We start from the raw sequence: 24,137 nt of genomic DNA, 5'->3' as shown, positions 1-24,137 counted from the left end.
GAGGAATGCTGCATTTTTTAATTTTATTTTTGGGGACCTACCCAGAGATTAAATTTTAACTACCAATGTAGTTAATCAATAAAATACATCATATTATATATAAATATACTGACTTTGTTTTTAAGGCAATAAAGCCAGTCTGGCTACTGAAGAACATTCAATATGCAATGGGTGGAGGCAGGGGAGAGGTTACATCCTCAGGCAGTGATCTTTGGTGTGAGAGTTGCCTGAAACGTTGGACAGGTTTGGTATTCAGAGCTTATAACTGGAACCTGCAGTTTCTTATGTGGGAGCTTTCCACTCAGTCCTTCAGGGTGGCAGGGCTGGTTTTTACTATTATATACAGTGACTGCCTCAGGTAGCACATGGGAGGGGCTAGAATAGCCTATAAGCTGCCCCTCCCCTCATCCTACCACAGACACATACAGTGAGCGGGGGAAGTATTTGATCCCCTGCTAAATTTGCCCCTTTACCCTCTGATGAAGAAATGACCAGTCCATAATTTTAATGGTAGGTTTATTGTAGCTGTGAGAGACAGAATAACAGGAAAAACCCCAGAAACCCAGAAGTCAAAAGTCAGAGATGTGTACATCATGTGTACACCACTTTCCAAACCAGCAGTGGAAGTGCATTAGATGCAGAGTAAATAGGAGTACACAGCCTAAATGTCACTCAGGAACCCTGCAATCAGAAAACACACAAGGCCTTGACTTTAATCTAAAATTGTGTGAGAGTGCAACCTTCTAGCGGACTCTCTGCTTCTGGACTGGCTGCATTTGAGGAAGGTTTTGCAATTTAGAACTAAAGAGGAAGTATGCCCAAAAATGAGATACAAGGTTGCAGAGAATTTCCTTGGTAATCTCTCATTTGGATCGACTCCAAGCACACATGCTGACTCCAAGGATTGGATCCCATTTGATCTTAATTGGAATCAGCACAAGGATTGCTATGGTCCCACATCTTAAGGCATTTGGCACTGAAATGAAGTTGTTCAGCACTGTATCTTTGTTATGTGGGGCATTGTGGGGACAACACATAGTGCCGGCCAATCTCACCCCCCCATCCCCCACAGTGGTGGAGAAAATGTGAGGGTCGGGCCTTAGGAAGGGGAAGGCAGTGGCACACACACAACCCTCACTCCTCCTTCATGCAAAGAAAGTGATAATTTACATAATGGTGTATGTAAAGGTCAAGTTAACAGAAAAAATAGTGTTGAGCATTTAATATGAATTAAATTTAATTTGTTGAACTGTCACAAGTTTGCTGTTGCCTATAAGCTACCATCCTCTTTCACCTGTGGTCGTTCCCTGTGTTCATGAACTGAACTTAATTAGAGAGAGCTCCTGAGTTTGGTTTTGATTCTAGATTAGGTATCTCAGTTTTAGATTCCACCCCAAAAACAAACTTATCCATACTACAAGTCTAAGAAAAGGCAGAGGGAAAAGAAATACTTTAGGGTGTGTATGTCACTTCTTCCTGGAGAGTCCCTCCTTTTAATCTTTTCCTTCCTGTTGGATAATCAAATGAAAACTCTCTAACTTGTTGCTATATAAAGGACTAAGCAATTGGAAACTTATTGTGGAAAACAATTGCCCCCTCTTTTTTTTACTGGTTGCTGGGTTGGTTTTTCTGCTCAGAAAGCCTGAAAAGGTCCCATACTGAAGCTTTGGAAAAAAATTATGTTCTGTCCTGGAGCTTGGGGGTTCTACATCTCATTTTGGTTTGTTGAAAAGAAGCAATTGTTCATCTTACCCACTGAAATGCAATGCATTCAGTAACTCTGAATCTTGCAGATGGCTTGTTTATTGAGCAACCATCCGAATTTGTTTGTGGAAATGTTAGTTGTTATCGGTTATTTATTAAGAATTCATTCTAATTATTCTAATTTATTCACAGGGAGGTTATGCACCGAACAATTGTTACCCCACATTTTCCTATCCCAAATCAACTTTGGGATATTCCTGCTATGTAACTGAATACCATCCCCAAATAGTGATAATCTAGAAGTGCCCTATATTTTCAAACACCAAAGATTAAATTATTGTAATACTACAGTTCATCAGTAGATGGGGCGAGTCTTCTTCATTTCGAGGCTTCTAGCCCAAGCCCATGCTTGTTTACTTTGAAGTGACTCTAATTGAGTTCAGTGGGTTTTACCAACAAGTAAACATTCTTAGCATGGCAACTCTATTAGAGAACACATCCCTTGAGACAGAATCAAATTTTCTTAGAACACATAAGCCAATACCTAAAACAGGCATAGTTATTTTGTTTTACATTTTAAAGCATAAAAACATATATATTAAATATACATTAAACATACATATTAAACATATATATTAAATATATATATTAAATATATATTTTTCTGTAGTGAAACAGCTGCTTTGAGATCTTGTGTGGAATGTCCTGGGAGATTGAGGTGTTCTCCTGCTGGTTTCTCTGTCTTGTGATTCCTGATGTCAGATTTATGTCCATTTGTCCTTTGGCGTAGGGTTTGAATATACATAAGGGTCTGGTTACTTCTGTTTCAGTGTATCTGAAGAAGTGTGTGCATGCACACGAAAGCTCATACCAAAATAAAAACTTAGTTGGTCTTTAAGGTGCTACTGAAGGAATTTTTTTTTATTTTGTTTCGACTCAGACCAACACGGCTACCTACCTGTAACTAGTATATATATTAAAGTAACTCATTTACCACTAAATCAGAACACTAGGTAAGCTCCTTTTGCCAGTGTAGACTCTTCACCTCTTTAATTTCCCTCCAGCCATTCTGATTTCATAGATACTGTACAGTACTGTTTGTTTGTTTGCTTATAATATTTAAATACTGCTGTATCATAAAAAAATATATCACTGTGGTTAACAACAATGTAAAAATATAAAACTAAGCAATAAAATCACAAAAAAATTAAAACCAAAAAGGAAATTATAATTTTGAGGAGCACATGAGGGTGAAATAGAAGCCACTTAAAAATGTTGTATTTTTGTTGCTGTCTACTAAACAATGGAAGTTTTATTGGGTTAGCTTGTTCTTCACACTAAACTGGGACTTCAGTGGGAGAGGAAGGAGATTAAAATAGTCACCCCTGTGCAAACAGCCAACCTGCCTACATGCATGACAGACCATAGAATATGGTGTAATTCAGGACTCAATCACAACACACTAACAGCAGTATATTAACCCAACGGGGAGACCATATTTCAAATAACAGGCTGTGCTGGCCTTGTATCTTGTACATTTAGAGATCACAAGGGGAATTTCAGTGAGAAGGGCACTGTGCACTTCCTGCTGGAGCCCACCTGTGTGGGTTGGCATTCTTGGTTTATCTGAAATGTGGGTGCCATCATTTGCCCAGTCCCTGACGTGTTTCCAGGGACACAGTGTGTGTGCCTGATGTTTTCACACCATTTTTGTTTTGTTTTAGCTGGGTCATTTTCTTCTCTCCAGCTGGGCTGAGCACAGTGCAGTGACTGTTTCCCCAGCATAGCACTACCATATCTCTGGCCCCCGCATAATGTGGGTATAGGATTGCAGAGTCTGTGCTTCAGACCTTTGTGCTCGCAAAGCAGATGTTCCCTCACATTATTGCTTGAATTTTTAGCTTTGTGTGAAGCTGGCTCAGTTAAATTTAAAGTTATCAACCTACCCTTCAGTCCCAATTACATTGGTCCAACATGGCATAAGTGAATGAAACGGCAGTACATATAACAGCTTAAACTTTTAACACAGGGTGCCTTAAAAAAATGTAAGAAAGGATGAGAGAAACCCATGTTGCATTGTACTTCACATATAACTAAGCAATGCTCTTGTGGGATGGGCTTGCGGGTTTGTGCCAAGAACCTAATTAGAGCTTGAATTGCTTGTCGGAGATAAAAATAGGCCTCACAGCCGAGCTTTTGTATGTAATCTTAGCACAAATTAAGCCCAAGACAAAAAGGAGAGTAGGGGGAAGAGGAACATAAATAGGTTGGCATTTGATAGCTATAATTTTATCCTCTCAGAGCAGCTGTATGTTCCATACATACACATAGGTAGGCAAATGGAAGTAGAGTCAGTGGTGTGACGCAAGCAAGACTTTCTTCCTACCATGGTCCTCAGTGGCATCTTATAATGACTTTTGACATGTTTCTTTTCTTTCTTTTTTAGCGGTGAATAATCTCAATTCAGTGTCCCTGAATCTTAAAACATCCAGAACATATATTCAGAAAACATTAAAATTTGAAGCATGGATTCCATCGAACATTTGATAAATGTTGAAGATGCAAGAAACTGCGTAAAGACTCCTTCTATAGTTTTTGGAAATGTTCCTTTGGGAAACCTTTTAGGATGTTTATCTTTTGGGACAGGCTACAGTTATTACTCAAGACCTGAATGTGTCTGCTGCTTGATTATTTACAGAATATAGTGAATCTAGAATAGAGATCTAGAAATTGTTTGTCAATTTGTAATAAAAATCTTTTTTTATAAAACGATATCAAATCTCTACTATCAGCCTTGTTTTACAATATATTGGATATCACTGTACTGATAAAACAAACACATTCTGTGTGCGTTCTTGGAGGTAAACAAGTGCACAGACAATTAATAAGATGCCATGATTAATAGTTGCAATGAGTTGGAATGATAAATTTCACAAAATCGCTCAGTTCACAGCTCATTCTAAGCCAAAGAGGGGAAACCTGTGGCCTGTAGGCCAAACTTGAAGCACTGCCAGGTTTCCCCATTTAGCCCACACTCTTATTGTTGACAATTACAGGAAGAGCAAGATTTCCAAGACTGACGAAATCCTTTCCTCTCATAGCTGTTAATGGGGGGCCTGTGCACACATGGTGCTTTCATCATTGGTTTTCTAGGGTGGCCTCTAACGAATCACCCCCCAAAAAGTGAAAACACAGATCTGTAAAAGAAAAAGAACAAAAGAACAAAAAATGCACATGCTGATTTTAGAAAATAGTAACTGTAATAATTTAAATGGAAATACAATGCACCTCACCTTAGTGGGGAAGACTGTGACCAGGCGAGCTGTGTGCCTGCCGTCTAGGTGGTACGGTAGTTGTTGATGGGAAACTTCTGGGCTCCTGCTCTCACTTTTAATGATATTTTTTTTACCAGACTTGGGCCAGATAGTCCTTCAAATACAGGACAGCCCTTTAAATGGAGAACTCTCTCTGTGTTAAGTAGGACACATGGCCAAGGCAAGGTATTCACCCATTGACTTCTAAATTAAGGCTGTTGAGTTTACACATCTTCCATTCATTTGATGGAAATGTTTGCCTTAAATAATTACAGCAACAGTAGTTCAGAAAAGAAACAGCAGTGCACTCAGTCAAAATCTAATAAACAGGATTGGTTTCTTCTACTAATGTTGGAAACCAAGGTATAACACAAACATGTAACAGAGACCGATTATATACACAGTAGAGACTATGTAAACACAGATCCATTACAGTAAAAAAATACTTAGCAATTCTTAAAAATTCAGCATATTATTATGTGAGTAAAAGGAGTAAACATACTGCGGCTGAGGTTTCACTCAACATTCAAAGCTAACTTGCCTCATCTGTTGAACTCTTCAACAAATGTTCTTGAAGGCAGTGACTCTGAAAGCTATTCAGAAGAATTTTCAAGAGCTTAGCATGTCTGAAAAAGGCTTCAGTCATAAGCATACCTACTTGGAAGTAAGTCCCATTCAATTTAAACGAATTGCTGCTAAGCATGCATGCTTAGGGCTATAGCTCAACATTTTACGTATTCTATATTTTTGAAAGAAAAAACAGCCTGGTTTAGCCCTTCATTATTTTAATACAGATCTTGATCCTATGGTTTCTTATTACCTCTGTTCCGATTCACATGTGTAACAAATGATCCCTTTTTCTATTCACATATGTATCAAATGATTCATTTTTTCTACAGCATACCCTTCACATTTGTAATGTATTCAAAGTGTCTGACTTTTACCTCTGAATTGGCCCTCTGCCCACCATTGTGTCATGCTATGTAAGATGCATATTCAAGTGACTGTAATTAATCTGGAAGTTAATTTCTGAGACTATTTCTTTCAATAGTTTACTAAGGTTTACTAATAGATCTCTCATAATTGTTATGATAATATTGTAGAGATAAATGCTTTGTAACAGCCTGCTCTAATACTAGTTCTCAAACTGTCTCTGAAAACATGTTGGAACAAATCTACTAACCACAGGGAATGAGCAATTCCAATTAATGGAATCACTCCAAAAATATTTCAATATATTGCCACATTTGAGATTTAACCACTTTAATTCAAAGAAGCTAAAAGATCTAAAACTACAGAGACACTAGAGTGAACTTGAATAATCTGAAACAAGCTAGAGCTACTGGCTCTTGACAATTCTCTGTGAACTAAATATGCAATTTATTTTACTTGCAATACAGGATTGCACACCCTAAAGGTGCTGCTTTATTTAAACACAAATTTATATAATGACTAGGTTGTTTATAATACTTGCCCAAAATTAATTTATTAAAGCAGAGTATCTAAACAGCACACGATTCCAAATACAAAGCTGTTCCAAACATAAAATGTTCAGAGTTTATTTTCGTTATGCAGGTTAGAACTTGAAATATCTGGATGACATCTAATACTCAAGAATACAGAAGGGGGGCGGGGAAGAGAAACCAACCTTAAGTCAAGGGAATGCAATTGCTGATCATAGCTTTCAGAAGCAACAGCAAAGGGAAGCTGCCACAATTTTCTGTGTCACCCACTCATAGTCCAGGACCTTTAATTGTAGCAGTAAAACTGAATCTGTATTGACACAAACATAAGGGCAAAGAGGACTACATACTCCCACTGTCAGCTCCAGGTTTCGGGAGACCCTCAGCTAGATGCCTTCAGGAACCCCACTTCAAGTAGTCCCATGTCCTTCTTATTACTGTTGACATTGCCCATTCATTTGTCCTGTCCTGTGGGCCTAATCCACACCCTAAGGAGAGGGTGAGGTGATTAGAGAGTGCTGGTCCATTTTCTCCTTGCTCCTTTCACTGCCAGCTCACTCAGGGCTGCTAGATGGGTAGCAGCAGGATGAAGGGGCGCTGGAGGTTGTCAGTGCCCAAGGAAGCCAACCTTGGGTGCCCCTAGCCTGCTTTCTTCAGAAGCACATGCCTTACTTCTGTACAGTTCACATATATCTTTAGAAGTACAAAAATATATCCCCACAGGAATTAGCAGGCTAGGTTAAATAAATGAAGATATTCCAGTCTGGTATGGTCTGCTTTCTTCTCTCTATGGCTGAGGCAACTATGGTGAACTGGAACAGGCCCCAGCAGTATAGGTATGAGCCCTTTAAAGAGGTCCAGACCCTTATCCTTCTTCACTTTTATTATTCTCTCCATGAAAATGGGAATTAATTATAGTTCAGTTTGTTTGAAGGAAGTAACTGTGCAGTCAGCCCAAATAGTGTATTGTGGTTGTCATTCTTCTTTTGCTGCATTGAACTGATGCATATTTAAAGATCACCCGTGTTGTTGCAAAGGCTAGGTACACAGATACGGTAAACATTTTATGTTGCAAAAATGAATGTGGTTCCTTTCACTAACAAAGGAAAGCTACACATGCACACTTAGCAAACTGAACAGAGTTATGTTACTCTCTCAATTTTCCACCATAGAAGTAATGTGGATTGGACATTTTCTTTCATTTAGTAGTTGTTCTGATAGGTTCCATGCCCTCTCTTTGGCCATTCTTTTTCCACCCACTTCAGCAGCATTTTCTCAATATCAACTCTTTGATATAATTTACAGAGATCAATCAGCTGATCCACAGTTCTGTCACTATTCCGTAGCAAAAACTCCAAGGTAGGGCTCTGTTGTTTCTGTTCCAGGAAACACAATTCATCGTAGGTCATTCCCCATTTGCTTGCAAAGTTTCTCCAGTTTTTCACTGTGGGGTGGGAGGGATCCAACTTTATCCTCATCATGTACAGCAAGTCCTCATCATTGAGCAGGTCACTGATGGTTGGCTGGCGAGACAAATATAAGCAGCAGGTGCCATTTTCTGTACACGACTTCTTCAGAGCTAGAATTACAATTATATTGGAGTTATTCCTTAGCTTTGTGGCACGTAAAACTCAATGGCCTCATTCAGCTGTACTGATCAATCAATTGTAGTTTATCAAACTAGGAATGAGCCATTTACCTATGTGCTCCCTCCTTCCCCTCTTCCATCCACTGTGTGGATTCAACAAAACTTTACTGGTTTCTTAAGTCAAAATTTCATGACACCAGAGCCAGGAAACTGAAATTTAAGCATTCCCTTCAAGATATAGAGCTGCATTCTGGATATAAAGCCATGGCTTATCAAACCCATCTGAATTGGGCCAATGCTTGCAATTCTGAAAAATAATATGCTTCACAAACTAGGGTTGCCATATCTTGAAGAGCAAAAAAGGGTGCCCTGCTCGCCTCTTTCCCCAGCTCAGGCTAGCAGTGTCTGCAGGGTGCAGAGCAGCCTGAGCCCCCCGAGCCCCCAAAACCCAGACATTTCCTTTAAAATGTAAAAATATGCCCAGCTGGGCATGTTGGCCCCCCCAAAAGAGGACATGTCTGTGGTTTCCCAGACCTACGGCAACCCTACACAAACTGTTTCTGAAATAAATGAGCACATCTATGGTTTTCTTATCCACTACACAGAGAACATAGAAAGCATACCGACACAGAAAGCTGCCGTCTACTGAGATCGTTAACCCATCTACGGTAGATTGGCATTGTCCATTCTCACTGGTAGTGGCTTCCCAAAATCTCAGACTACGTCTGTGAGATCTTATTAACTAGAGATGGCAGGGGCATCATGTGTGCAGCACATGTGCTCTACTGCTGAGCTCTGACTACCTAAAACCAACAGAGCTGATTATGCTACCATGATACCTGATGAAGTGACCCGGACATGCTGATAATAAAAGTTGTATCAGAATGGGTTAACCTTGGAACTTCCCCAGTAAAAAACAAAATAAAAACAGGAGCAGGGGCATCATGGCCCCATACAAGTTGTTTGGACAAACAAGTTCAATATTAATATTAATTGTCTGCATGTCTCCACCTTACAGGATCACTTTCAAAAGACACCTTGAGCAACCACTGAACATTTTGTTAAAGTCTGATCTAAGAAACTATGCTATAATAGAGCACAGTTGTGTAAGATAAAAGTGTTTGGTTTTGGGTTGTGTGTTGTTGTTTTTTTACAATCAATGTAATAAAGATAATTCCCTTTGTTTGCTGGCGGTTCTAAATTCAATCCAGGCACTAAGTTCATTTGGCTAGGGGCACTGCATTACCTGTAGGTGATTCACCAGTACTACTTTGGCTGTCATCATCTTCTTCTGGCTGCAAATAAAAGTAATGTTGATTTAAAGTCTTGTTCCAGGGAAAGGAACTTTAATTTATCAACCTATGAGGCCTGAATCTAGAGAAAAACGTAAGTAGCTATTGCTTTATGGGGGGTAACGAGGAGCAGGTGAGATTGACCATTTTATGCAAGGCTTTAAATGCTTTGGACAAACGTTTTTCAGCAGTAAGGTTAGGCCAAGAAGGACCCTGGTGACAGCAACAGATCAGCAGCAGCTGCTTGTACTATTACGAAAAGGGCATAACCCCAGATGAAGCACACCCTTTCCCTGATTATTGTAAATTTTAAAGATTAGAGCAATGAGGGGCTTTCCCTTTACTGTAGATATCTTCAGGAAAATACACTTGCCTTTTGTATAGCTTCATTCACCCAAGAGTATCACAAAACACTCTGGATCAGATTGTAAGTTGTGCATGCAAATACAGGTAAACTGTGTAGTTATATAAGACACTGTAACCAGACACCTTGCCCACCTACGCTTAACTGCATCAGTAAACCCATTCCAAATAAGCTACATTGGTAATATATGTGCTACGGCCATGGTAACTATGCACACAATGCCTATTCTGTCTTCTGGGGATAATCAGAATCTGCAGAAGGGGCAGGCAGAATCCTACACATCTTTATCTTGGTTGAAAGTTGGTGTTCCCTGCACCATTCTCTCTGGTGAAATGTTACATGCTAATGAGAGAGTTGTAGTCATAATCAAGGAGCTTCTCCCTCACTGGGTTTCTCTTTTTCAGTACTAAATAACTTCTATTTATATTGTCAGATTTGCATAAACCCTAGACACCATTCAACTAATCTCACTGATCTCACTGAAATCCTTGGAAATGTTGCTCAGCTGATATCTGCTGGAAGCTCCTGCAGCCAATTGGAAGCCACAGAAGCTGCGTCGAACATTGGGGTTCCAAAGAACGTTCACAAACTGGAACACTCACTTCCGGGTTTGCAGCGTTTGGGAGCCAAAACATTCGACTCGCAAGGCGTTCGGGATCCAAAGTACGACCGTACTATTACTGTGCTTTTTCCCAGCTCTCCTAAAGTTTTGGCATAGAACTGTAGGGCTGGAAGGGACCACAAGGGTCATCTAGTCCAAGTCCCTGCAATGCAGGAATCTTTTGCCCAACATGGAACTCAAACCCATGATTAAGAGTCCCATGCTATACCGGCTGAGCTATTAAGAGCTATTTTAAAAAAACAAGACAGGATACGATAGTGTGTGTTGCTTCTGGTTGCTGAGACCCTGGTGGACTTTCTCCAGAACAGAGATAGCAGCAACTGATGGAAACATGACCAGCATTGAAACTTTGTAGGGAGAAATATTGCCAATCGATTTAAGGGGATGGACAAAGAGAAAAGACAATGCCATGTGTTAAGAGAGCCAGAACTGCAGTGGAGAGTCAGCACTGCAATATCAGTCTTTCTATTTCCAGTGCTCAGGCATGAGTGCTACTGCTCATTGTACAGTCATACCTCGGTTTAAGTACGCCTCGGTTTGAGTATTTTCAGTTTAAGTACTCCGCGGACCCATCTGGAGCGGGTTTATCCACTTTCCATTACTTTCAATGGGAAAGTTCGCTTCAGGTTAAGTACGCTTCAGGTTAAGTACGGACTTCCGGAACCAATTACACTCATACCTTGGGTTAAGTACGCTCCGTACCCAAAATGGTACTGCCTGTGCACAGGAAGGAGGTGTCAGCAGACTTGGGGAAACTCCCAGTGTTTGCGGAAGCACAAAAAGCATTTAGGAAAAATCCTAAGTAGGGGACCCTGCCGCACCACCCCAAAACAGCCCAATGGGAACTCAGCATGCCCGATAGTCACAGAATGCTAACTGACCATTGTGGGTAGGAGAATGGAATAGAATATCCTGGAGGCAGGGCATGGCTGACTTACTGGAACTGGGAACGGCAACCCTGCAACAGTTTGCTGCTGCTCCCAGTTGTAGTCTAGAATGCTGTTTGGAATGTTTAAGAGGATTGTGTCCTGAGGATTGTCTGATAATCCCAGAGGCCTTGAGGCATGCCCTACAGCCATCAGTTCTTTACTAAGGACATAAGGACCACCCTGCTGGATCAGAACAGGGCTCCATCTAGTCCAGCAGTATATTTTCCAACATCAGTCAGATGCCTTTGGAAAGAGCTAGACACTAAATATCAAGTATCTCCCACTGTGACCAAGGAAGGCAACCAGGTATCAATCCTGTAGCAGACAAATAACTCCAAGATGAAACTCTAAATGGGTAATCTAATGTGAAAGGGGATGGCAACACCTAGCAGAGCATAATAGGATGTACCCCTCTGTTTTCCAAAGTCATTTTCATCCTTGGCTCATTCTGTTCAACCCTGCTGAAAACTAGGGCACCCCAAATTAACCTCTTTGTGTTCAAATGGAATTGACCTACTAGAGTCTTTGCATCATATCAACAAGAACACTGTACAGGAAGAATAAAGCTAAAGCACGATAAAATTAGTGTACTGTGTGCCAGGTTGGCATTTCAGAGCAAACTGCAAAAGCAGGATAAAAGATTGCTTTGTTTGGATTTACTGTATATTAAAACACCCAATTTTGAATAATATCTAATAATTCTCGCTAAACCCAAGGGCCCCCCTTTTTAACAAAAATGTGCAACAAGACAACAATATGAGATCCTCCCACTGCAGTGTGTGCTGCCTTACATATACAACCCCTTGTGGTAGTTTAGCTTTGTGTCTTATGAGCCAGACAAGCAGGCTGCAGTTCAATGGCAGAGTGGTAGGCAGGAGCTCAGCTGTTCCTGTCAAGGCATGCCACAAACTCCACCAATTCAATAAAAGATTAATTCACGTGCAATTACTTCTAAAACAACTTCAAATACGGTTGTGTCCATTTTGATGCATGTTAGTCAGTATATGTTTATACTGTAAGAGTAGTAACCAGCTATTAAAACATTGCCATTTAACAAGATCATTTTTATTGCCTATTAATAAATTGCAAGACCAGACAGAACTACAAATTTGCCTTCCATGCGTTGGAAGATGAGAAAAACCAGTACACCCTAAAGGCAAAATGTAGCTTCTGCAAATCTAAATACACTGAAACATTTGTAAAGGGAAATCAGTTTCACTGCTTTAAAACACACACACACACACACACACACACACACACACACACACATTTCAACTGAAGTCAGAAGCCAGTTTAATATGATGTGTTGTTTTGACGAAGACCTTTTGTTCCCTAAGGGTACAATCCTGTACTCAAGTTCAGTCAGCTGAGGGACTATAGTATTTGGTGGAAGCACTACTGCATTGAAGAACTTGAGGCACACCATTAGCAGAAAAAGTACACCAGTGAAACCACACCAAATATGCTAACAGAACATTCTACTGGTGAAAGTACAGGAGCAAAACAGCCAAAACGGGATGTAGTCATGGGGGTGGGGCACAGAGGAGGAGCACACATGCATCAAATCCTCCAAACCACGACCACACCCCCACGGAGAGCACCACATCACACCAGTCCCAAACCTAACACCAAAAAATGGCCTCTGGTTCAATGAGAAGTGGGTAAGGTTATGCATTCATTAGCGCCTCACCCACACTGCCACAACAGAGCCTAGAATAGGGTGTGACCCAGCACCTAACCACACCAGTAGCTAAACCTCAGCATATAGGTTTCATAGTGACATCTAGTGATGCTTTCCTTCGAAGCCTTGATGGTTGGGACTTCAAAGCAAACTGGGGTTTTCAAACAGCCCTTTGCAAACATCCTACTTGGACCTACATTGGCTCCCAGTATGTTTCCGAGCACAATTCAAACCGTTGGTACTGACCTTTAAAGCCCTAAATGGCCTCGGTCCTGTATACCTGAAGGAGTGTCTCCACCCCATAGCTCTGCCCCGACACTGAGGTCCAGCGCTGAGGGCCTTCTGGCGGTTCCCTCACTGCGAGAAGCAAAGCTACAGGGAACCAGGCAGAGGGCCTTCTCAGTAGTGGCACCCGTCCTGTGGAATGCCCTCCCATCAGATGTCAAAGAGATAAATAACCACCTGACATTTAGAAAACATCTGAAGGCAACCCTGTTTAGGGAAGTTTTTAATGTGTGATATTTTAATCTTTGTTGGAAGCCGCCCAGAGTGGCTGGGAAAACTATTATTATTATTATTATTATTATTATTATTATTATTATTATTATTATTACCTCTCGTGATGATGTTTACAAAGGAGCTTTCAGACTCCCTTTCCCTCATGCATTTCTTCTTCTAATGTGGGGTTTGAAGGCATGCTCCCATCTGCCCATTAACTAAATAATTGGTGGAAGCACACCTCATCTGATCAAAGGAACAACTGGAAACTTTACGCTTATTGTTCCTTTGAAGACCCACCATTACCCAACCCATACCTAACATCATATAGGTAAAGCAAATATAAAGGGCTCCTAGACGGTTAAGTCCAGTCAAAGGCGACTATGGGGTGCGGCGCTCATCTCACTTTTCAGGTCGAGGAAGCCAGTGTTTGTCCACAAACAGCTTTCTGGGCCATATGGCCAGCATGACTAAACTGCTTCTGGTGCAATGGGACACTGTGACAGAAACCAGAGTGCACAGAAATGCCGTTTACCTTCCCATTACAGTGGTACTTATTTATCTACTTGCACTGGTATGTTTTTGGACTGCTAGGCTGGCAGAAGCTGGGACAGAGTATGTCAGGGGTGGGGCAGATGGGGGTGGCTTCCTGAAAATGGCCTCGTGGGCCAAATGGGCAGGCCTGGAGAACCATGTTTGGTACACGTGCCAGGAGTTCCCTACCGCTGCTACAGAGCCTCAGTGTGGGAGTTTCTCTGAGAGCTGATTACTGCCATATGATCCCGACCACCTGTTAAGATCTTAACTGGAGACCCTCTCTCCAAGGTGCCCATGCTTCAAATATTAGATGGGTGTTGACCTGGGATTCCCTGGGGGTTGAGGGCTTTTCCATGGCTTTGTGTCATCTCTTTCCCCTTTTTATCTTTTGAACACCAGACTAAAACAAGACTTCTGTTGAACTAGTAGTAAGCTGTTGGGACACAAAAAATGTTAATTAAGCTTTATGTATCAGCGAAACATGCTAGTTTAACAGCTTACCTGTTGTATGAGACCCGAATCAGATGTCAGGCTCCTAATGTTAACAGATGCTATTTCCAACGTCACTTTTTCTGTTTGGTATTCATCATCTAAAAAGGCAAATTCTGAAGTGTTAGTCACATTCAGCTCTCACCATCTTTGCTTGCTAAAATTCAGCTAGATTATGATGACAATTTATATATTAGGGCAAGAAGCCAGCCGTGCAGTTCCACACATACTAGCAAAACCAGCAATGGCTTGTCAAGAGCTCTACATATTGCAAAAGAGGCAATTTATACCAGGGGGCACAACATCAGCCACTGGCTCCCCACAACATGGAAGTCATGGATTAAAAACAGCAGCAACATCCCACTCTGTGCGTGTGCATAATGAGTGAAGAGTCGCCACCATTTTTTATGCTAGACACCTCTCCCAAAACATCTGTCTTACTCCTTTGCATTTAAAGTTGCATTTAAAGACCCGGTCCCATTTGATTTGCAAAAAATGCTCTATCTATCCAACTTTGTCCAACTTTACACAGGATTTGGCAGGGAACTGGACTTTGTACTATTAAATGGACAACTCCAGTCTTGTCTACTCAACTTTAAGATGCTGGCCTTGACACAATGAGAGGAGGAACAGAAACAGAAGGCAGGGGCCACAACTGTGATGGAATAATAAAATGTTCTCTGGTGTTGCTGAGGCACAGCACTCATTCTGCAGCAATTAATCTGATGGGCCAGCTAACATGCACTTTAAACTATGTAAATCTCAGCTGCCAGGGAGCAGGATTGTGCCCCTGCAGGTGGGCAGTTTAACTGCCAACAGAAGCTTTCTTCTCAATTCAAACAGGAGCTGGTGGGGACATTTTTTTCTGGTCTGCACCACTGCTTGTCCTACTGTGGCCACAGTCCTGCTCTCCATGCCTACTATTTGCACTAGAAAAAACCAAGCATTTTCATTGAATTCATGTACCTAATGTTACACGTAGTTTAATGTTACAGCAAAAGTGACACCAATGTTGCAATTCTAATCACATTTACTAGGAAGTAATGAAGCTCTTTTGGCATGCATTTAGAATGTGTCAAACCCACCTTTCAGGGCATAACCCTTCCAAGACAGTTTACATGGATTTTCTAAAACAAAATCACATAAAACAAAATTTCCAAACAACCCTCTAATTAATGATAACTTTTATTGGATATCAAATTAAACATTCTTGAATGAGGTCTCTTGACGCCCCAGGCTGTCTGGAGTGGTGGGAGGCCTGGTTGGGACTTGCCTGCATTGCGAGCCGTTAATGGTGCTGTTCCCACCGCAGTTCCAGACTCTCTACTGCTTAGTGAGATTCATCTCTGAGTACGTAAGACATGCTTAAGCCTAAACTGTGTATTACCCTTAAAATATAATGCTACTCCCTTCTGCTGGTGATGGGGAGAGGGCAAAAGATGGATGCATGTGTGTTGCAAAAGGCAAACAGGAGTGAGCCATCCATGCATTTCATTTTTTTAAAAAAAATGTTCACAACTTCTGGTGACACAGAAGAAGGTTGGGGCTGGCTGCTGGAATGAAGAACAGGAGAAAAGGCAGGGCAGGGCATCTAGCAGCAGGGTGACTGGGGGAAATCATAATAGGCATAACACACTTTACACAGAGACACACTTTTTGCACAAACACACAAGAGTTTAGGTGGTACATTGGCAGTGGTGGAGAGCATGGTGAGGAGTTGGAGGGAAACAGAGTGATTAGAGGGTAGAAGGGAAAGAAAGTGAGGCTACGAGAGGGGGAGAAAGAGCTTAAGGGCTGGGAGAGCAATAAATAGCGAGCATAGAGTGGGAGGTGGAAGGAAAGCAAGGCTAGCGATGGGGATGGGGCAGAAATAGCAAGGCTAAGGGGTGGAGAGATATATGTTAGGTCAGGCATCCCCAAACTTCGGCCCTCCAGATGTTTTGGACTACAGTTCCCATCATCCCTCACCACTGGCCCTATTAGCTAGGGATCATGGGAGTAGGCCAAAACATCTGGAGGGCCGCAGTTTGGGGATGCCTGTGTTAGGTGCTGCAAGAAAGGAAGCCATCTTTCTCCTAAGTGCAGCAAACTAGAAGAGAGGTCATTCCCTGGTCCCTGCTTTAAACCAAGGCAACCTGCCTGCTCCTTCTGCTGCTTCCATTAAAAAGTCTAAAGTGATGTGTTGGCTAAGCTCCTCTCAAACGTTCCCAGCTCTACCTAGAGATGCTGGGGATTGAAGCTGGGACTTTCTGCATTCAAAGCAGATGCTCCACCACTGAGCTACAGTCCATTCCTCTGTGTGAAGGCACTTTCGCACATAGATTGAGGGACTGCCAATTTCAGTTCCAGCATAGATTGCCCTGAGTCCCGCTCCCAAGTAGCATCTTGGGCAGGACTGCATTGAGAAGGGATAACCTGAATAACCTGTGTGGTCACTTGGTATTCAGACAGTAATTAAGTGTTTTAAAAACAAACTTTTCTACATTGGCTATAGAGACAGATGGGCAGGGTATAAAAAATAAATTAATATTATTATTACATTTTCCACATCAAGTGACAATCACACTTATTTTACACAGTTCAGGAAAGTTTTAGATAATTGCAAATATATAGCTACTACAAATTTCTGCACTTACCTTTTGGTAGTGCTGTATCTTGAACAGGGTACTTGTTTGTCTGTTCAAAAGATGGGGAGACAAAATATACCATCAGATATATTTTGACAAACTTAACTATTGTCGCCTTGTAAAACTGTCTTTTTTCATTCCTCTATCTCAGGCCTACCAAACTGAACAGGGTGTGAACTGCCATGTATGGCAGCTTGCTAGGTACTCCACAATCCTCCTGTTTCTGCAGTTCCAGACAGGAAGGAACATGGAAGAAATAAAGAGAGCTTTGTCAAACCCTTTAGTGGGCTTCAAAATCTAGGAAGCGGTCTTACCCTGCTTCAGACAATTGGTCCATCCAGATCAGTATTGTCTACACTGACTGACGGTGGCTCTCCAGGGTTTTAGACAAAAGGGGGCTTAGCTTGGACCTTCTGAATGCAAGGCAGATCCTCTACCACTGACCTACCACTCTTTTCCTCATGGTGGTGGTCTGAAAGCTCCAATAACAGATATAGAAATTGCAGGATCACAGATATCATGGAGCTGCCACTGAAAACAGCATCCCTCTCTCCTTTTGATACTCGTGATGCAACTTGCCCCATAACTTGGCTTAATTATTCTAGTTGTTTCCCTCCCTGTCCCATTTCACATCATATGAGAAGGTATAATACATAGGCAGGTAATAGAATTAGCTGAATTATGCATTGTGGTGAGAGAAGGGAGGATCTCAGTGGCTTGGGTCACATGCCACAGTAAGCCAAACTATGGCTTCTGAGAACCATGTGAATGTGCAGGTTCCCCAAACCCAGGAATAAGGTTCAGGTCTATCCTCCTTAACCATGACCGGTAACCGTAGATCAGACCTCAGCTATGGTTCAAGGTTTAAGAGGAGAGACCTTAAGCACAGTATCAGGTCCAGATTACACACCTTGGCTTAGCTGCCATGCTTCACTGTGCTAAAAGTGGGCATGAGCAGCAACTTCAAACTTCCAGATCCAACAACATTCCCATGGTCCCAGCAAGCCATAATATGTGAACTGGGCTTATGTGTGGTGGTTAGTTTTGGTGGCAGCTCCTTATATTTTTAGAATGTCTGGTTCTATTCTGAATTCATCCAGTGCATAGTTGGTACAGAAACATTTCACCAAATGTCCTGCAATACCAGGGATTTATGAACCTGTTCTGACAGCATTAAAAACTATAAAATGGTAACCAACATTTACAATAATTGAATTAACGGTTACATTTCATTACAATACATTCAGGAAATTACATACTTCTTCTGAGGATAAAGTGCTAGGGTCTGTATCTTCTACTGGCTCTTTCATTGCCTGATCTGCTGGAAACAAATAATGGAAAGTTTTAATTTGTGTTTCTCAACATCTCCAGTCTACTTTAATTGCCTCCATTGTATATCTAGGCAAGTGTTAGTTTGTAACACAAAGGAATGTTTCACATTCTGGTTTTAAAATTGTTATTCTAGCAGAATAAATCATCATAAAATCATATGCACTTACATTTTTCTATAACTTTAATGAAAAATTATCATCTGCCACAAGCAGTTTTCACCAAGAGTAACACAAGTGCATTTTAGATGGAATAAACGTATTCTGATAAACCAAGGGTCAGCAAACTTTTTCGGTCCACTGTCCCTCAGACCTTGTGGGGGGGCAGACTATATTTTGGAAAAAAAAAATGAACGAATTCCTATGCCCCACAAATAACCCAGAGATGCATTTTAAGTAAAAGGACACATTCTACTCATGTAAAAACATGCTGATTCCCGGACCATCCGCGGGCTGGATTTAGAAGGTGATTGGGCCGCATCCGGCCCCCAGGCCTTAGTTTGGGGACCCTGTGATAAACCATGTCTACCATGTTTGTCAGATGAGAAAGATGACATGTTCTCTTCTCCTGTTTTTTTAAACCACAGTTTCCTGTGACATCTGAACTGCCAAACTTAGTTTATGATATTTCTTGTATCATTTTGAATCATCTATGTATTTTTTTGTGTTGTCATTTTTATTTATCAGCTAAGCAATCTTATGTTCTAGTTAAACAAAGAGTGTGAACAAGCCACTGCTATGCCAGGAATAGGGCCAGGGCACAGCCAGAAGGGAACAGACCACATTCTGTCTAGGGTAGTTCCAGACAACAGGATGAATTTTCAAACAAATAGGTCATTGGCAATGGTTTTTTAAAAAAACAACAAAACATCATATTTCCCCCAGAAAGGGTAAATCTGGATTAAATGGGAGGGGGGAATATGGGCTGCAATTTTAATGACAACATGTGAATACAGCAAAATACCTGCATGCATAAGGAGCACCAATCCCACTTGCCACTATCAGAAAAGTTGTAGCTCAAAGGGAGGGACAGAAAATAGAGTAAGGAGGGGTGGCTGGAAAGAAAGTCTCCCCCTCTCAGTTCCTGGTCATCAGATTTTTTGGGCCCGTCACTTTCTCTCAGCCTGCCTCAAATGATTGTTATCATGACAAAAGATTATATGTACAGTACTGTACTTTCCTGTGAGGACTGTACTGTGTGCCTTGTTTGCTATTTAAATGGGATCCAAGACCAGGCCTAAGTGCCAAGGGAAGTAGGGTATTACTTTGGCAAACAGCCCAATCCTGTGCATATGAACTTCAAATAAAGTCCCCCGAGGTTTGAGATGTCTACCTGGAACACCAGAATCTGTAGAAGTGGATTTCTGCTGTATGTTGTGATTTAGTTTCTGTTCATTAGCAACATCCCTTTGTACTATGTAACCGTTCTGAAGTTGAAGGGATTGAGAGCTTGAATCAAATAAATTCCATGCTCATCATCCTATCAAACTAATCTATAAAGTTCTGAAAGCCAGCCTGAAAAAGATAAGCAAGAATAGATAAGTATCACTGAAAGCTAGAAGTACTGGATACTTTTCCAGTCCTCAGTTCACCTCTAATTTCCTAGTGCACTACTAAGCTTAAATATGGCTCCAGCTCAGTGGTATCAAAACAAGCAGCGGAGCAAGAATTACTCTGATACTTTCGGATGAGGTTCTCAAACAGGGGAAGAAGCACCCAGGAGGTTGGGAGGTAGGCTGTTCTGAATGGTGGGGTTGCACTCCTGGAAGAAGCAGGTTTTGTGGCTTGAGTGTGGCTTGAGTAGCTTGGAGGAGTACTCAGGCCCTATTTCCTGCTCTGCTTGGTTGCCTAGCTTCTGGCCTCTTCTGGACACAGATAACTAGGCCACAGTACTCCACGCTCTGTTAACGTCTAGACTGGATTACTGCAATGCAATCTATGTGGGGCTGCCCTTGAGAATGACTCCAAAACTTCAGCTAGTTCAAAACACAGCAGTCAGATTATTGGCTGTCGTTTCCATTCAAATTCGTATAAACCCTGCTCCAGTAGCGTCTTAAGCTTGTCTCGTGCCCTACCCCCTGGGGGTCCCCCCACCCTCCCACACGCATGCCTGCCGCCTCGCCCACACTTTCCTCAGCGGCTGCCTTGGCCGGGGAAGAGCAGCACCGAAGCCTCCTGGGGAGCGCAGGGCGCCTTCCCGCCAGGCCCTGACCATGGTGCCTCGTCCTCCACTGCCACCACGTGCTCGCCATCTCCCCCTCGCCAGGAGGCCTCAATGCTCCGCCTCAGCTGAGCCATCGCCGCACGGAGAGCCACAGGGCCAGGAAGGGGAGAGCGCAGCCTCCGGAGAGGCTTCGCCACCAGTGCACACACAGCGCAGGGAAAAGGAGAAGGAGGCGCAGCACGGCGGCGGGACCAGCATAGGGCTTAGTGGCTGGTTGCGCCCCACCAGCGCCCCACCAGAGGCAGGCGCCCTGGCGCAATGCGCCACTAGGCCCTATGGCAAAGACGCCTCTGCCCTGTTCTAAAACAGCTGTGTTGGTTGCCAGTTTGTTTACAGAATTACCGGTAATGAAAGGTGCCCTAAACAAGTTAGGCCCCAGATTATCTGAGAGACTGCCCTTCCCTACAAACCCTCTTGGGTGTTTGGATCAGATCCCTTTTGGTAGCTGCACTGCCCTTAATGGGTGTTTTTTTTGGGGGGGGGTCTGCAGTAGCCCTTAAATTGTAGAATTCCCACCCCAGAGGATGCCTCTGGCACCTTCTGAAGAGATTTTGGCAAATACTGGACACACCTCTTTTAGGCCTTATGTTGTCCAACAGCATATGCTCAAAATAAAGTTCCCCGTTTTAAAAAAAGTGTGTGTGTGTGTGTGTGTGTGTTGGTCATTGTGCCTCAAGTGTGTGACCTGTACAACTGTATTCTCTTTCTCATTTAACTTGAAAAGCATTTATAAACTAAATTATGCTTGGGACAGGTAGAAATTTGTTCTTGCTGAAGGATATAGGGAGCAATTCTCAAAAGTTACAGGATAAGGCAACTTTTTGCAACAATTTTGTGCACTTCAGAGGGATGCTGCAGGGCTTAATTTAGTTCGTGCATGAGTGAATGATTCATCAAGTCCTTTGAGGGTGAGGTGCTACAGAAAAGGCTTTTTAACAATCGCTCCCGGTGCACGAAAAGTACAGGAGGAAGGAAAGCCTTGGACACACACACACACACACACACTCCAAACCGCACTGTGCATGCAATGATTTTCTGCAATGGGTTTTTGGGAGTCGGACCTTCAGTTTGGTGGGGCTACCAAGACCCAGTATCGCGCCTGTCGGTGATCTGCGGCATGAATAAGACCAAGATGAGCCCAGAGGCGGAGAAAGGCTCGAGCTATGGCTGCCTCCGCCTCTCGCCTCTGAGCTGCAAGCGGAGTGGCTTCGCAGCGGGGCGAGGGGAGGAGGATCAGTGTCCACCCAGCGAGTCCGCCCTCCGGCCCGCCCCAGCGGCCACTCCAGGATCCCGCCTCCCTTCCCCTGCCCAGCCCAGCGCCACTTCTCCCTCCCCCTCGGCGGCAGAGCCTACAGGCTCCCGGCCACAAAAGACGCCGAGCCCCTCGCCTTTCCCACCAGACGCAGCAGGCAGATACCAAAGCAGGCGCCCTTTACCTTCAGGCAGAGGAGGGTCCCCGGGAGAAGCCATTGGGGAAGGGGTGGGAGAAGCTCCAGGGGAACACGGGCGCGCCTGTCCTTGCGACCGAGCAACTCCCTCAGGCCAGGCTCCCTCCAGCGGTGCTTCCTTCCCCACTTCCTGGTTTAGTGCTGATGGAAGCCCCTGCTCGCTGGCTCGCTCGCTCGCTCTCCCTGCTGTACGTGAGGAGTCTCCGAAGGGAGCGGAAGCTGCAGGTAAAAGCCCAAACTTAGCAGGGGAAGAGCCATGTGCGGGGCGGGGGGAGAGGCGCTCTCCCCACCCCCAAGCTGCACTTCATGCTAAACAGTCCCCTCTCCGGATTCACCTTCGTCTGCCTTCCCCCCCCTCCCCCCAAAGCACCTCCTGGCTAGATGGGGATGCGGATTATAATACGGTAATAACGTTGGGGAAAGTTTGTGGCACCTTAAGAACTGAGACGCCTTCGCATCCGCTGAGAGAGGCAGCGGGAGAAGTCATCAATTAACTTCAAATCTCTGCTTGAGGAAACATGTTAAAGTTTAGTAGTAAACTTTACTCCCATAAACTACTCCGTTAATGAGTAACGACCCCAGATGTGATATTAGTACATAGAGAGGTAGTACCGATTTCCGTAAAGATGGCATCACGTTAATTTAGTTATCTGAAGCTGGGGGGGGGGGAATCAAAGGGTACCATAAGCACCCCATTAGGGTACACAAATATTGACCCACTTCCATTTATTTTTTGGCACAAATCCCATCCTACAAGCACATGCGGGGTCAGATTTTATTTTCAAGTCAGTTATATCAGAAAATGGGTTCTTTAATTCTACTCCGGTGACCTGGGGGCAGTAATTGGAAAGAAACCAAAGTGTGGATGAGTGAGTGTTTTGTAGGCACTGCCACTTTCCTGTGACTGCTTTTTATGTTACCCAGGATCCTTGCTATGCAAGTCCTGCCTTTCTTTCTTGCTACCCCACTCATTATAATGAAGTGTTATTGTAAAACCTGAGTTCCTACTAGAAGTTTTACACTGAATAGTTGAAGACTGAACTTGAATGATATGCTTTGAATTCCCTTCCAATCCCCCTAACTATCCTTTATTCTTCTGCCTCAGAATTTGCTTTACACTTAGATGGAAATGGAAGATTATGACTGTATTAGATTAGATAAGGGGTTCCCAACAAAATTTTCTCGAGGACCCCTCATCGAGCCGCTATTGTGACAAGGACCCCCATTAATTCCTAATCCTAAAATTAAAAAGTGAGAGCCAATTAAGAGTCTTTTTATATTTATACGTTTTTTTACAGTTACAACAGAGTACTCCATCAGTATACAGTTAGTTTTAATTTTCAGTTCTTAATGAGATGAACCACTTTTTAACCAATGGTCCATTTTTAACTACGCGAACTGTAGCTTCCGCGAAAAACAACGCTTTGTTTACAAACACTACTGTTTTGCAAAGAGGCAGCGCGCGCCAGGGAGGAGGGAGAGAGGGGAATGGAGAAGACAGGGTACCTGCGCAGTAGCGCACAAATGAAGCCAACGCGCGCAAAGCATCTTGGGGAGGTGAGCGTTAGTAGAATGCGCGCGCTGCCTCTTTGCAAAACAGTACTGTTTGTAAAGCGCCACCTAACGGCATACAGCAGAACTACTGCCTCTATCTAATTCTAGTTTAGCGCTAGACTCTGCTCATGCAGGAAGCGGCCAAAACAAAAAATCTGTTATACGAAATATATTTAATATATTTTTTAGCATCTTGCGGACCCCTCTGGCATAGCTCACGGACCCCTGGGGGTCCGCGGACCACCTGTTAGGAACCACTGGATTAGATGAAGAGGTTTTCAGAAAGAAAGACTTTTTCGTTTTGGGGAGGATAACATTGATGATACACTACTAGATTATGATTTTTCATAATTTAATAATTTTGACAGCAGGAAAGTTTGAAGAATTGCAAACAAAGGATAGTAGTTTACTGGCTAGCCAAGATACTGCCCCTGATGTTTAAGCAAAAGCTGAGGAGGTGTCAGACCCACTGCTA

At 42.8% G+C, this 24,137-nt stretch overlaps 1 protein-coding gene across 2 annotated transcripts; it reads right to left on the bottom strand.

Annotated features, from left to right (window-relative positions):
• Positions 1-5,374: 5,374 nt before the first annotated feature.
• EDARADD (EDAR associated via death domain) lies at positions 5,375-22,448 on the bottom strand. Of its 2 annotated transcripts, none has more exons than XM_035108388.2 (6): positions 22,097-22,448; positions 18,368-18,429; positions 17,118-17,157; positions 14,494-14,582; positions 9,316-9,364; positions 5,375-8,060 (listed from the first exon to the last, which is right to left on the bottom strand). In XM_035108388.2, exons 1-6 carry the CDS (start codon positions 22,128-22,130, stop codon positions 7,684-7,686), a joined length of 651 nt encoding a protein of 216 aa, XP_034964279.1. In that variant the 5' UTR covers positions 22,131-22,448; the 3' UTR covers positions 5,375-7,683. The 2 variants fall into 2 exon arrangements, with proteins under 2 accessions (XP_034964279.1, XP_034964280.1); XM_035108389.2 differs by having other exon boundaries at positions 18,368-18,426.
• Positions 22,449-24,137: the final 1,689 nt, after the last annotated feature.

This window comes from Zootoca vivipara, chromosome 3 (assembly GCF_963506605.1).
Source record: "Zootoca vivipara chromosome 3, rZooViv1.1, whole genome shotgun sequence".
In the NCBI taxonomy this organism is placed as follows: domain Eukaryota; kingdom Metazoa; phylum Chordata; class Lepidosauria; order Squamata; family Lacertidae; genus Zootoca; species Zootoca vivipara.
This window is presented reverse-complemented; position numbering and strand designations above follow the sequence as displayed.